The 14,523-nt window shown below is 47.2% G+C and overlaps 5 protein-coding genes across 5 annotated transcripts; 2 read left to right on the forward strand and 3 right to left on the reverse strand.

The window, feature by feature from the left end:
* Positions 1–374: 374 nt before the first annotated feature.
* CTRU02_208103 (isoamyl alcohol oxidase) lies at positions 375–4,663 on the forward strand (the record flags this gene model as incomplete). Its single annotated transcript, XM_036733230.1, has 9 exons — positions 375–416; positions 475–625; positions 683–742; positions 797–1,063; positions 1,120–1,485; positions 1,541–2,136; positions 2,778–3,169; positions 3,224–3,428; positions 3,488–4,663. The coding sequence occupies 9 exons, from the start codon at positions 375–377 to the stop codon at positions 4,661–4,663; spliced, it is 3,255 nt and encodes a 1,084-aa protein (XP_036575080.1).
* Positions 4,664–5,480: 817 nt separating this feature from the next.
* CTRU02_208104 (flavonoid 3',5'-hydroxylase) lies at positions 5,481–7,179 on the forward strand (the record flags this gene model as incomplete). Its single annotated transcript, XM_036733229.1, has 3 exons — positions 5,481–5,691; positions 5,806–6,427; positions 6,489–7,179. 3 exons carry the CDS (start codon positions 5,481–5,483, stop codon positions 7,177–7,179), a joined length of 1,524 nt encoding a protein of 507 aa, XP_036575079.1.
* Positions 7,180–7,306: 127 nt separating this feature from the next.
* Positions 7,307–9,193, reverse strand: CTRU02_208105 (Non-reducing end alpha-L-arabinofuranosidase BoGH43A 2; the record flags this gene model as incomplete). The annotated part of the gene is made up of 5 exons (XM_036733228.2): positions 7,307–7,339; positions 7,393–8,394; positions 8,457–8,735; positions 8,792–8,954; positions 9,024–9,193. The coding sequence occupies 5 exons, from the start codon at positions 9,191–9,193 to the stop codon at positions 7,307–7,309; spliced, it is 1,647 nt and encodes a 548-aa protein (XP_036575078.2).
* A 722-nt stretch (positions 9,194–9,915) lies between these two features.
* Positions 9,916–10,970, reverse strand: CTRU02_208106 (mitochondrial carrier protein; the record flags this gene model as incomplete). The annotated part of the gene is made up of 2 exons (XM_036733227.1): positions 9,916–10,872; positions 10,938–10,970. 2 exons carry the CDS (start codon positions 10,968–10,970, stop codon positions 9,916–9,918), a joined length of 990 nt encoding a protein of 329 aa, XP_036575077.1.
* Positions 10,971–11,646: 676 nt separating this feature from the next.
* Positions 11,647–13,815, reverse strand: CTRU02_208107 (MFS alpha-glucoside; the record flags this gene model as incomplete). The annotated part of the gene is made up of 8 exons (XM_070205032.1): positions 11,647–11,864; positions 11,950–12,078; positions 12,155–12,355; positions 12,420–12,773; positions 12,869–13,193; positions 13,251–13,456; positions 13,525–13,591; positions 13,651–13,815. The coding sequence occupies 8 exons, from the start codon at positions 13,813–13,815 to the stop codon at positions 11,647–11,649; spliced, it is 1,665 nt and encodes a 554-aa protein (XP_070061107.1).
* Positions 13,816–14,523: the final 708 nt, after the last annotated feature.

Raw genomic sequence — 14,523 nt, forward strand, 5'->3', positions numbered from 1 at the left:
CTTGAGCAAGAGCACTGTGAGATCTCTACTGGCAGAACGTCGACCCCCTCCCTGGTGGGTGTATGCGGTGCTCAGGCAGGGATTCCGCGACTGGGATCCTCAAACCGCACAGGTCAATTGTTACAAACACTTCTACATGTACAAGCGTGACGTAAGCCTGACTCATGCTGAAAGTCGCCAAACACAGCACCTGCCAGGTCGCTACGCAGCATGCTCACGGGCGCGAAGGGGTGCTGTGAGCAAAGGACCTCCCTGTAAACGAACGTGTCGTTGCCCGCACTCCAGGTCACGCCACGTACGCCGCCGATGAAAGTAAAGGTTGTGCTTGTTTGGACAACTTCGAAAGGTCTGGTCAACTGGAAACCGATACCAGAATGAGTTATCTTATTCTAGCTGCATGTGCAGCAGTTGCCGTCGTAAGTTTCAGTAGGTCCTTTGGTATTGCAATGACATTGTAAACTGAAAAGGGATCAGGGCGCACTGTTTCTCGTCAAACAATTGGTGTGGCACCCATTAGCAGCCTACCCAGGCCCTCTGTTAGGGAGATGCACCAATCTCTACGCTGCGTACCACGCTTGGAGGGGAACACTTCATTATGACATGTACCGGTGCCATCAGAAGTATGGTGAGTTCTTCCCAACTTCAATTCACCATGTTGGCTGTTGTTGATAGAATGTTTCAGGCCCCGTTGTCAGATACTCGCCATCTCGTCTCTTGATCAATAGCAACAACGCCGCGCGAGGTATGACAGCCCAACATCTTAACTCCCGTATGGCCACTACTAACATGATTACAGAGATTAGTGCTCATGGAGCAAATGTCATCAAATCCAAAGCATATCAAGCGCTTGTTCATAGCGCCCCAAACACGCTCACCATTCGTAACCGAGATGATCATGCTCGTAGACGTCGCATCTTGAGTTTGGCATTTTCTGATGCACAGCTGCGTGCGTATGAGAGTATTCTCTTACGTCACATAGAGAATCTTTGCCTGAATTTGTCCGAAAACTCCAAATCACAGGCAACAGAGTCCGGGGCTAAGGCTCTGGACATGTCACACCAATGTGCGTCGCGATTCGTGCTCATCCCCTTTTCATTGTTTCTGACTTCCTATGTCTAGGCGACTACTTTACCTTTGATGTAATGTCAGAAGTGATATTTGGCATGAAGTATAATGCTTTGCGGGAGACAAAATACCGTTATGTTATGCAAGCACTGGAAGAGTCCAACGTTCGAATTAGCGCGTTGGTCCAAGCCTCCAGCCTCGCACTCGGGAGAATAGATAAGTATCTATTCTCAAATTCCATTAAATCTAGGAACAGATTTCTGGGATTCTTAGGCTCTCTGTTGAAAAACCGGTCAAAAGCGTCGTTCACTGACAACGGAAATGTCTTTTCATACTTGGAAACTGCAAAAGACCCTAATGGCGAATCAACACTTAGCAAGTCTGAGATTCGAGCAGAGTCAGCTACTCTGGTCGTTGCAGGTTTGTATACTCTGTCAACATTCATTCTTTGCGTCAATTGCTTACATTGAGTCAGGATCTGACACGTCTTCTACCACTTTGGCAGCAACACTCTTTTATCTCAGCGGCAACTCAGAGGCGTATTCTAAGCTATGCCATGAAATTAGATCAACATTTCAGAGTGAAGATGAGATCCGCATTGGTGCAAAACTTAGCGCCTGTAACTATCTCAAGGCTTGTATCGATGAAACACTCCGTATGTCGCCTCCCGTGGGAGGTGCTCTTTGGAGAGAGATTCGACCTGGGGGCATGAAAATAGGATCTCTATTTCTCCCGGAGGGCATTGATGTCGGCACTGGTATTTATAGCCTGCACCATCACGCGGATTATTTCGACTCTCCCTTCGAATACAAGCCCGAGAGATGGGTTGTTGGGGAAGGTAGCTCGACCAAAGAATCGGTAGAGTTAGCGCGAAGTGCATTTTACCCCTTTTCCAGTGGCCCTCGAAGTTGCGTGGGAAAAGGGTTCGCGTATCACGAGATCACACTAACTTTGGCTCACATTCTCTACAAGTTTGACTTCTCTAGGTCGCCCAAGGACCAGTTGTCTACCGGGGGCTCAACTGGTAACGTCAACGAGTTCCAAATGTGGGATCATGTCACTTCTGCAAAGGTTGGACCATGGCTTCGATTTCAGGCTAGGTGATGGCAAGTAAAGAAATTGGCAGCTTGAACTTGTCAACAGATTGAGCTCTACTGTTTTAGCCATGGAAATAGTCAGTTGTATATGGCATAGAATTCTTCTACTTGCAGACCTAGCAGAAACGTTCAAACCACGCAACTTAGGACTCCTTGCTGCACCATTGACCTGTGCCATGTCGATTTAATACAGCGATGGTCCCTGTTGCATATGACCTAAGGTCTCACATCAGCATCCTCTAGAGTCCGAGCGTAACAAACAGACATAAAGCTTAATTACGCAGTAATTCCAAGAAATTTTCGTTTAATTGGGGTTCATGCACGTAAACGGGCCAAATAAACCCAGTCAGTCCCCAAAAGTAGCACCAAGGCTCACATGTTTACATTCGTTAAGCTGTTGAACTTTGCGCGTGCTTCCAAGGTACGCTGACAGTAACTTTCTGTTATTGGATGCTCTGGTTCGAGCTGCAAGTCATGGAGCTTACATTAGTATATGCTGTGTTGCTTACATTGCTTCCATTGGTATCTTGCCAGTGTAAATGCGTAAGAGCTTCCATCCTTGCGTCGTGAAGCATCTCTACCTGACATTAACACTAATCCCATGACGATGACTAGACACCGGGCGACCGATGCTGGCCTTCAGATAAAGAGTGGGGCCGTTTCAACAGCTCCATTTACGGGAGGCTCATACAAACCACTCCCCCCGCAGCACCATGTTATGCCGGACCGCTCCGTGATGCAGCTGCTTGCGAGGCTGCGACCAAAGGCTGGATTAGTTCAACTTTCTACGCATCGCAACCCATTGGTTATGACTATCCATTGAACGGGTCTTGCCCATTGGCACAATTCGCTGCAAATGCTCCGTCGACAAGTTGCACTATCGGAAACTCCCCGGTATTTGCTGTCAACGTAACCGATGAGGAACATATTTCGAAAGCAGTAGAGTTTGCCAAGGAACACAACATCCGCCTCGTAATAAAGTCGACTGGTCATGACTTCTTGCAAAGGTGAGAGGATGAAGCATACTACCTTGACTTGACTTTCACTAATGTTTGTACTAGATCGACCGGTTATGGTAGTCTTTCAATATGGCTACAAAACTATCGTCGCGGCTTCAACTTTCATGACGACTACCAAGTCGTCAATGACTGTCCTAAATCGGATTGGAAAGGTAGTGCTCTAACAATCACGGGCGCTTATGCTTGGTCGGACATTTATCCAGCCGCCTTTGAGAAGAATTTGATCGTTGTTGGCGGAAACAATAGAGTAGGATTCGAGAACCCCTTGCTAAATATTAAACTTGGGTTGTACTGACATGAAAATAGGGTCCTTGTAGCACAGGAGGATGGACACAAGGAGGTGGGCATAGCCCCGTCACACGGTATTATGGGCTAGGAGCCGATCAGGTTCTGTCCGCCAGAGTCGTTTTGGCTTCTGGAGAAATCGTGACGGCTAGTCCTTGCGTCAACTCCGACCTTTTCTATGCCATTCGAGGTGGAGGTGGAGGTACTTATGGAGTCGTCACCCAGATGACAGTGAAGACCTATCCTACCAAGAACATCGATGTGATTGACGTTTTCGTTGGCACCTCATCTATGAACACGACCATCTCAACGCAATTTCTCGACACTATGACCGAAGTATACTCATCGTTCCCATATCTTTCTGAGGTTGGCTTCGCTGGTTACGGTTCTTGGGCGATGAATAGCCCCGTACCAATCGGTGGCAACTTTAGTACTATTTACACCCAGTCCTTCACTACGTTGGGAAATGACGCCGCTGAAACGACTCGACTATTCAAACCTTTGGCAGAGAGGATCATGCCCCTGGCCAATGCTGGCTTTACCGTTTCTATCACCCAAAAGGCTTTTACTAATTATGGGTCATACTATGCCAACAAATCAGGAACCGACGCCGCAGTAGGGACTATCACTGCATTGGCCTCCAGACTGTTGGGAAAGTCAGCCTTGGAGGGTAACCGGTCTCAACTCCGACTCGCAATGGAAACTATGGCTGGAGCCAATGGCAAGGCTGTGTTTCATACTATTGTACACCATGGCCTGCAAACTGCGGTCGAGACGCGGGATAAATCAACGGCTGTGCAACCAGGCTGGTATGATGCTGTCATACTCGATATTTTTGAAAGACCAGTTCTGGATGGAAGTCTCACGGTTTCAGCCAACACGGAATTGTTTGATGATATCCGTCGGAATGTTCTTCCCGTATACCGGAAGTTATCCCCAAACACAGGCACCTACATGAACGAAGCGGACTGGGGGGAAGAAGACTTCCAGGAAGATTTTTACTCTTCTAACTGGAAGAGACTAATTGAGATTAAAACAAAGTATGACCCATCTGGGATTTTCTACTGTCAAACTTGTGTTGGCAGTGATGAGTGGGCACAACAGGAGAACGGCGCCTTGTGCCGACGCTGCCCATCTCGAGAGACCCGCTGTAATGGTCGCAACGATGGTGCAGAAGGCATGTGCGCTTGCTGGTAGGGCAAAGATGGATGACATCTAATATTACGCACGAAAATAATACTCATAAGTATATATGGTTAAACTCTTTAGAATATTTTTAATCAACTTTTCGAATCTCTCACATACAAACTTTCATATTTGAACAATAGTTGACATCATTAGTCGATTAGTCGACTATCAAATCTGAGTTACCTCGATCCCGTTCTAGGGAGGCTGGTAGGCTGGACCACGTAACACTTGGCATGCATCTTGTGTGATGAGCGATGGTGCATTTCGATGAGGTTTTCAAATGCTAACTGATTTCTGTACGCGAGACAGCACTATTCTTCGCTTTCAAAAATAATCTCACTTCCAGCCGTTCGTGTTTGGCCAGCAAACCACAGCCATAACCGGCTAGCCGAGTGATTTTTTAAGCCTTTTGCTATTGGATCTCTTGGGGACCAGCTAGTTTGTGCCGCAGAAAGATAAGCAGAGTGGGCAAGTATCCTGCATATTGCTTTGTGTGACTGGTCCTCGTCCGCCCCTGTTTGTGAATCCATCCGGGGAGAGACCCAAATTCACATGAATATGAATCCTTCCAGGGCTTCGGTTAACCTGTAAGCGGGGTCATTGCAGGCGTGTCCGGCACTATGCAACCTCAAGCGGCCTTAGCCGTTCTTGTCGGGATGGCAACCCCGCAAAGGAAGCATGCATTTAGGTTGTCCACCGCCTGATCGTCATGGACTATCTATTCGGGCGATGGCCTGACAGCTAAATTGTCGAGGGGTCTTCCGTGCAATTTTAATCTCGATACAACCTCAACTTTGGACCATAATCGGTCTCTGGAGTTTTGAACATGGCAGTTTTGAGCTTTTCCAACATTCTGCTTCTGGTTGGGGCCTACATCGCCTGGAACATCTTGTATCAAATTGTTTATTACAGATGTTTTCATCCTCTGGCCAAGTTTCCCGGCCCATTTTGGGGCTCAGTTACAAGGCTATGGATTACTTATCACAATATTAAAGAAGATGAATGTGAAGTGAACCAGGCTCTGCACAAGAAGTATGGTAAGTTTGGTTTCAGATATCTGATTAGCTGGTTTTCCAGGCATTTGCATATCGTCTGGGCTCCTCTGTATTAACAGTGGTTTGTGCCTTAACCACTCGCTAAAACTGAAGAAGGACCTGTCATCCGTATCACGCCTACGATGCTCCTCGTGAGCGACCCGACCAAGTTACCGGAAATATATCACCGCAACGCCAACAAATCCCAGCACTACGTTACGGGCAGTTTCGGTGAAATAGAGTCGCTTTTTAATATGCAGGATCACACAACACACGCACGCTTTCGGAAAATTGCAGCAGCTCCCTATGCCTTTTCCAATATCCGAAAGATGGAGCCCTTGCTCGATCACCACATAAAGAAATGGATAGCGAAGCTTGACAACAACTTCGCCAACACCGGGAAGAGCCTCGATTTCGCACCGTGGGCAGTCTATTTGGCTTACGACATTGTCTCTGATGTTGGGTTTGGGCAAGCATTTGGGTTTATCGATGAGGAAAAAGACGTTGCGGGGCTCATCCAGGGGTTCCATGACGGTCTTCTTCCTTTTGGTATCATGGCCCGATGCTGGCCATTTACAACTTGGATCAAGAGCACTTTTCTTGCAAAGTACCTGGTAGCATCACCGGAGCAAGACTCCGGGATTGGTACGTTGATGCGATTTCGAGATCGCCTTATTGCCCAGAGGTTGAGGGACATAGAAGAGGGAACCACCAAGGGTCGAGTAGACTTTCTCCAGACGTAAGTTTTTTCTGGCAACCGTTTCCATTGTAGAGGTGCAAGAAGCTCATAATTTCACAAGGTTTCTCGATGCGCGGGATGAAAAAGGGGACGCCCTTGATTTGGAGTATATCAAGGCCGAAATCTTGCTCGTCCTCCTTGCTGGTGCCGACACCACCGGCACTATTTTCCAAGCTTTCATGATGTTTATGATGACCCACCCAGAGGCTTATAACCGTCTAATGGCCGAGATCAATGAAAAGACTCAAGACGGCAGTCTGTCCGAAATACCTCAATATGCGGAAGTACAACAACATTGCCCGTATTATATGGCTTGCATCCATGAGACCATGCGACTGAATCCACCAGCCCCTAGCATGATACCGCGATCGGTCGGAAAAGAAGGGATGCAACTATATGGGCAGCATGTTCCTGAAGGCATGGAGGTAGCTTCCAGCGGGTGGGTAATCCATCGTGATGAGGCTATTTTCGGGTCTCAACCTGAAGAATTCCGACCCGAGCGCTGGTTGGAGAGTGAGGAAAAGAAGAAGGACATGTTGAAATACAGCATGGTCTTTGGATACGGGGCAAGAGTTTGCTTGGGGCGCGATCTGGCAATGATGGAACTGTCAAAAGGCCTCATACAATTCTTTAGAACATTCAGTCCCAAGGTATTGAACAAAGAACAACCAGGAAAGCGCAGAATAAAGGGTGGGATTTGCTTCTTTGAAGACATGTGGCTCACTATTGAACGGCGGTCGAGATCGGTCTGATGCGAATTATTTGGATTGAAGTTGGATTAGTGCACATCTGTTTGTTTGCTAAACCTGATGGATGTATTCAGAGATGGCCTTTCCTCCGCCTATCGGCTGGTCTCTTAGTCTTAGCTTCTTCTAAATATCAGTTCAACTCTGTTTGAATGTACTCAAAATCCTGTAGCCGTTGTTAGTTAAAAGACAATATCACTTCGGAACGAAGAAACCTACAGCGGCATTCAGGGTCGGAAGTCGCGTGCCTGTGCTGTAGATTGCGAAGTGGCTGCCGACAAAGTTTTGCCAGCCTTTGACATACGACTGCAACCAACGATTTTCTACACTCGCCAACCAACGAGGAGCTTTACAGCCGGTTGAATAGCCCAAACGGTAACCTGTGTCCTTGGCCTCGATGAAAAGCTTGACGGGTCCGCCATTGGCAACATCTTCGTCTTCCACGTAGGTTGTGTTGATTGTCGCGTCTGGCCCAGTTCTTGTGCGGACCAACACGGCTCGTTTTCCCGTGTTGTTTGAATATGCAAGGGCAATCTCATTGTGGTAATGGATGCTGAGATAAATACTTGCTCCAGCCTCCTGCCTCCAGTTCTCGGGCTCAAACGAGGCGACTTCTGTGCTGAAGGTCGTGTTGACATCAACTTGCTTGCGTAGGAGCGCTGCGGGGGTTTCTCGATCGTTTAAGGTGTAGACATTCCCTCTGATGCGGAGCTTACCGGGACTTGAATCGAAGTCTTTGAAGTCCTTGTACGGTGTTCTTAGGTAGTAGTAAGATTTGTCCACAAGACCACCGTCGAAATCATCACGCCACACTAACGGTCGGTCCAGGTCGTAGAGAACATTAGGTAAATGCTCGGTTATGGGTTCATTATTGTTAAAAATCGGCCAGCCATCATTGTCCCACGTAACCGGACAGAGAAAGGTTTCCCTGCCCAACTGGGGAGATCCACTTTCATTTCGAGGGTTCTGTGGTCGGATCGCGAGGAACACTGCCCACCAATTCCCTTCTGTATCATCAACAATATCCGCATGACCAGTTGCGAGGACTGGCAGTGACATATCCTCGCCGTTCCACAGTACTGGGTTATGTGGATTGCCTTCCCAGGGGCCTTCAAGGCTCTTTGACCGATACACATTTGCTTTTTGATTAGCTTCGGTTCCGGAGTCAGCTGTTATCATATAATAAGTTCCGTTGAACTTGTAGAGATGGCTGCCTTCGGTCTATTTGCATAGGTCAGTGTTGTTACCAGTGTCGATACTCTCCAGTTTGGCAGGTTACTCACCAATGGGTAGCCAAGTTCAGGGGGAACTGTTGTGGTATGAAGTAGACGAGAGTTGCTCAACGAATCTCCGGTTTTGACGTCAATTTCAGTGATCCAGTTGGCAAAGTTTCCATTCTCGACGAATTCCGAGAACGTAGACGTGAAGTAGACCTTGCCGTCGTCATCGAAGAAAATGTCCCCATCAAATCCCCATTGATCGACGTAGGTGGGCTCACTCCAGCTGTTCTCATCGAAGATGTTGGTGGTGGTCACATAAAAGGACCTAGGTACTCGTGTAACCTGTCAACCAGTGTTAATCAATTGGAACAAATCAGCCACCAATAGACCACACTCACGTTGTCAGGAGGGCTGATAACGTCAAACACTGTATCAACCAGGTAGAAAACACCTTCATGATGTCTTAAAGTGGGTGCGAAAATGCCACCACTGGGCGCCGTTCCTCGCAGGTTCAGCTGTGATGGCCGGGTGAGCGCATGCCCAATATTCTCCCACTTGACACTATTCTAATCAGAACTTGAAGCTGGATATGTCTTTTTTTTTAAATAACTTATTTTAGTGGCCACGTACAGGTCTGTAGAGTGGTAAATGGGCACGCCCGGGAAGAATTCGAAAGTGCTTGTTGCCAAAAAGAAATCACTCCCGACCCTGATAATCGTAGGGTCCGGATTGAATCCTGGGATAATAGGATTCACCAGTCCCAAAACAAGTCCTGCAATCACAATTAATTCGAGTTGCATTACCCTTTCAAAAGACTTGCCTGGAAGACTAAAAATGGCCGAGACCAATAGTATTTGCGAGACGAACTTCATCCTGATTACTGTCGAATCAAGAAAAGTTCTATCATAACCCGTTGAATTGGCTCAAGACCTTCATTGTGACGGCCCTCAATGGCGCACAATTTATACCGCAGAAAACCATGGCGGGGAATGACGTTGGTGATGCAACCCCTCACGGTTAAATGCAAGTATCAATTTACCCCGGATTTTAGGTAACATTTTAAGCTCAAAGGAGGTGAAATCTGGGTAAGTGGCTCCATTCGGGCCTCGCGGTGATGCATGACCGAGGCAGAGTGGTCTTATTACCGCCGTTACCTGAGTGGTGTTCTCTCGACCCGTATCCATTTGAAAGCCAACGCAGCGTGCTTAAGCAGCAGTATGGAGTTGCGGTTTCAATTTGTTGCTTCTCTTTGTTGTTGCCGATACTATCAGAGAATTTAACTCACTATTGATATTAGATCAACCGGAATAACGAAGCCGCCATCGGAAAAGCATCCAAGCGACAACAATGAAGCACAATTTGTGTCAAAATTCAAAATGTTCAAAGAAATACACAGCCTGTATATGCACTTATGGCGCTATGTAAATACAGCAGAACTTCAGAGAGAAGAAAGTATTTTCTATTGTACAAGAGATTCTCTAAGTAGAAATTTAAAATCACGGCTTTTGGTGTGAAAGTATGCTTACAAGTGCGCCACATTCGACGATACTCTATTCGGTTCATTGAAGTATATGAGAAAAGCCTCATATGAACCCAGGTAGAGTCCAGCTCCTAGAGCTGACGCGATGAAGCTCATAGTGGCTCCTCTAAATAAGCCTCTAATGCCATCCTTTTGCATTATACCTCTTGCCACACCTAGTGGGCCAAGATTCAGTTTAGAAGGGGCGGACTTGAGAAATCCTGTTTGTGTTTCTACCGAGGGGCGTTCTGAATACCTGTGGCTAGTCTCCAGGACATTTCCTGCCGCAAGCCTCATTCTCGTTTTGACTATGTCTATAGGTACGAAAAATACACAAGCAAAACCACCAGCGAGAGCGCCACTCATCGAACTGACGGAAACTTGACGAGACGTACTGGCCTGTTGTTGGGGATACTTGGAAAATATCCTCTCTTTTATCATCTCATAAAGACAAAAGGTCAGACTAGTCGCAGGTAGGTTGCTTGCTGCAAGAGCAGTGTAGCCGGCCCATAATCTTGTCGGATGTTTTGCGAAATGCTTCAAAGCTGCAAGAATAGGGGACCGCTTTGCCACATTGGACAATGCGCGTCCGCTATGAACCTGGGCGTTCTGCTTCAATACCTCAGCGGGATTGATTATTGCGCAGCTCACCAGATCAGCTGCCGCACTGCTGAGGCCATAAAGTATGGGCAGTGGAATACTTGGAAGATGCCCTGCTGACTTCAAATCCTGAGACGCAGTCTTCAAGCTTTCATAAATGGCGAAAAAGACAGCCGATGATGGTATTCCAGTAATGATTGTTGGTCCAAATCCCTGATAAAGCCCTTTGAAGAATGTGCGGTTGAAAGAGCCTGTGACGGTCTTGTAATATGTTTTGTACATAGGAGACTGAATGCGAGTGATGAGAGTATCCAGAGGGTGAGTTACAAGATCGACACCCAACGCTGCGCAGGCACCGGCCTGTTGTTTGTCAGCGATCTCCGCGAACATACCACAGTCATAAGCTGCTTTTTAAGGATACATACCTGCCAAACTTCTAGGTCATCACCAGAAGACATATAAGCAGCCAGTGGGAAAACAAAACCCCATCGCCATAAACGTCGCAGAAGCAAGGCACATTGATTTTAATGTGAAATGTTTTAGCGCGGCGCAGCCCGAGTGCCCCGTACCATGTAAATTTAGTGGCGCCCCGGGTTCCGAAGTTTCCGCCGCCGACAATTCATCCTGAGGAATCGCTGTCGATGCAAAATTCTGTTAGCACGTGATATTCTATAGATGTTCTACATTGATAGAGGTGGTTTTCTTTTATTTTTTGTCATTCCCATATCAGCACAAAATTTGGTTTAATAAAATCTTATGGCCTACATCTACTCGTTGACCACTCAACAGTTTTGATCTTGTTGACATCCGAGAAAAGTGTCATTTCAATGTTCATTTTCGTCCAAACTGTGCGGAAGATAGGAATACGACTGGGAAGAATCACAGTTTTTCTGTCTTTGTTTGGCTATAACCCCAGGTGCTATGTACCTGTAGCTCATTTTCAGTCGATGGGATACAGAGATGCGTTCAAAGTGACAACTATGAAAAGTCGACGTTCAGTTAGGTACTATCCCTTGTTTTTGAAGTGATAACCTGTCATACGTGACTTGAGAATCCAGCACGTTGCAAGGGAAATGTTTTCTTTTTGCATCATTAGCTTCTGATGAAATGCATTTGATGCTTCTGACTTCCCGCCTAGGCTCTGACTAGACCAGCATTCATGGACTGCGCCTCCGTCACGTATTTACCCATCTTCCTGGGAGGTACGCCCTTGGCGTACATCTCATCGATCTCAGCAGCGTTTCGTTGAGCGCATTCGGGTAGCATAAACCAGAGGATAACACAGCCAACTGAGCCGGTGCCGAAGAAGAGCCATGCAGTCTTGTATCCCCAGTTCGCCCCGTTGACATCGACTGTAAATCACAATGTCAGCACCGTGACGGAGCTAAGAAAATGATAATTCAAATTTAAAGAGAGTTATCGGCAGTAAAGACTTACGCATCAGTGGGACAGTCGTATTGAAAATAAGCCCGAATATTACAGACATGCCTTGGGAAATGCCAGCAGTTCTGGCTCGAAGTTTCTGGGCACCAACCTCGCCTGAGAAGGCGCCACCGAGGCTACCAACTACAGGGATAGGCTAAAGTTAGCCTTCGGTTCCAAATGTAAAAGCCTGTTGACAATGAACGAGGAGGCATCTCACCTATGCTGTTGAAGAATGACCAGACACAGGCGACAAAGATGAGAAAGTTCTTCAGGGCAGACGTTTGAGGCACAAGGCCCAAAATACCGACAATGAGTAAAGTGCCCATGCAGAATCCAACAGCAACGAGGACAAGCAGGCGACGACCAATCTTGTCGGAGCCCAACATGAGGCAAAAAGCAGCAAAAAGCTGAATGCAGCCTTCAACACAGGTTAGTCAGAGCCAGGACAACAGTCAAGAAAGTTCCGATATCTGGTGACGCACATTGAATAGTGGTGATGAGGAACGCGTTGGTGAAGCCGCTCTGCTTAAAAAATAGGCTTGCATAGACGTTGAGAAAAGAAAGACCCGAGAGTTGTTGCGAACATGATGGCAGTGCTGCACCGATGGTGCGCTTGAAGTTTGTGCCGCGGAAGCACTCAACGTATGAATCCATCACTTCTTTGAAGCTTTGCCCATCCTCACCATTTCCCTGTTCAAACTTCTCGCGCTTTTCTTCCAGAATAGTGTTCTTGATGATGGAGTATTCAACCTCGACGTCGTACCCGTCAGCTGAACCATTCACTCGGCGCAGTGTGGCCTTGCCCTCTTCATCTTGGTCTCGTGCGGCATAGTAGGCTATAAACCAGGAGTCAGTCAACTATCACACTCAGGAAGAATCGATGGTGTTTTAGTGAACTTCTGACAAGCGAACACTCCGAGGTTGAACTTACCGGCTGTTTCTGGAAGCCAAAGGAAAATGGGCAACATCAACCCCAAGAACCCCCACTGGGTCAGAATTGGAATCTTGTAGTTAAGTGCATCAGTTTGCTGACATAACATGAGAACGAGATTAGCCAGAAATTTGCCAATGGTATTCCAAAAGCCGTAGGTCACTATCATTGCTCCGCGAATATTAACTGGAGCCCATTCGGTAATGTAAATAGGCAGTGTGGCTTGAATGGCACCGACGCCCACTCCCGCGAGCACCTTGGCACCGGCCCAGTCACGCCAGTCACGCACGAGGGTCTCGATGATAAGGGACTTGGAGATGATGATCTGTCAGTGCCCCATCGCTTAAGCTTTGAAAGTTTTTCAAATGTCCTGCGTACTTACCCCAGCCAGAAGTACCCAGAGAAAATAAAGAGTTTGCTTGCGACCGAGCCGATCTGAGATGGGGTTAAGTAGCACCTGTCCTATAAGTTGACCAAGTGACTGCATAGCTCCCCAAAGAGCGGTATACTCTGCCTTAAGCGTGTAAATACCAGCCTGGTTCCGGAAGCCAACGTGGTTGGTGAATCCCTGGTTAGCAATGATGCCGCCTACAAGGCAGGTCAGTCACGTTGCTGACAATCATATCAAAAAAAAAAAAAAAAAAAGGACCACCTACCATTCAAGTTGATCTGGTAACCATCAGCTGCGGCTGCTATGCACATCAGATTGCAGATGAGAACAGCCTGAAAACTGGTGAGCACACAAGGGCTGCTTAATAGCAACGGCAAGCTGTCTTTCTCACCTTTGGAAACTTGCGAACCGTGTCCCACATGCCGAGCTCGTCGATAGTCGACTTTAAGACGGTCGTGGCTTTGGAAGGCTCTTCATAGCTTTTCTTGGGACCTGTTTCGACATGCTGGATATCATCCCTACTAGGGGCGATCTTCGGTTCTGTCTGTGTCGCCATAGTTTCAAAATACAGAGACTGTGCTCGTAAAGGTCGTCTTGCGATATTTGAATTAGAGTTATTTGAGAGACAATGTGTTTATCTTGTCCGGAATAAAAGACATTGCAACCTGTTGGTGGAAATGGTGTTCATCATATGCATTTCAACCTAATGTTCAACCCCATGGGGATTTCGAAGCTAACCTGACTGGCAAGGATGAATACGGACATACGATGGATGGACATTACTGCAATTCAGCCATAAGGGCAAGTCGGGCCACTCTTTCCCGAATAATGTCATGATTTCCAACACGTTTGTCGATGCGTAGCTGGGGTTCCAGATTTAGTTCAGCACAACCCCGCACGACCTATTCCACGGGATAGGATCATCTGGTATCTGTCCAAGTCCCAAACCGGAATTACCCTCCATCATGATTTGCTCCGACTGGATTTCGAGGAGTGATCCGAATGGGTTACCCCATAACTCAATTAATCTACCAAAAGTCTCCCCGCATTCCGCGGAGTAGCTGCACACCACACTGGGGTTGGCACACCCTGTAGCAAACTGGCCAATCGCCTCAAATTTGCGTCTTTGCTGTTATGGTTTTCTGATGGTTGCGAAATTCTAACTTACTCGCTTGACTTGGATGTTATACTCGATTTGCGCAAGCCTAAGACGGTGTCTAGAAAGCTGGTCGTGTGTAAGCTCTTTGGGTGAAAGCGAAAGCGA

This window comes from Colletotrichum truncatum (assembly GCF_014235925.2).
Source record: "Colletotrichum truncatum strain CMES1059 chromosome Unknown Contig_0005, whole genome shotgun sequence".
Lineage (NCBI taxonomy): Eukaryota > Fungi > Ascomycota > Sordariomycetes > Glomerellales > Glomerellaceae > Colletotrichum > Colletotrichum truncatum.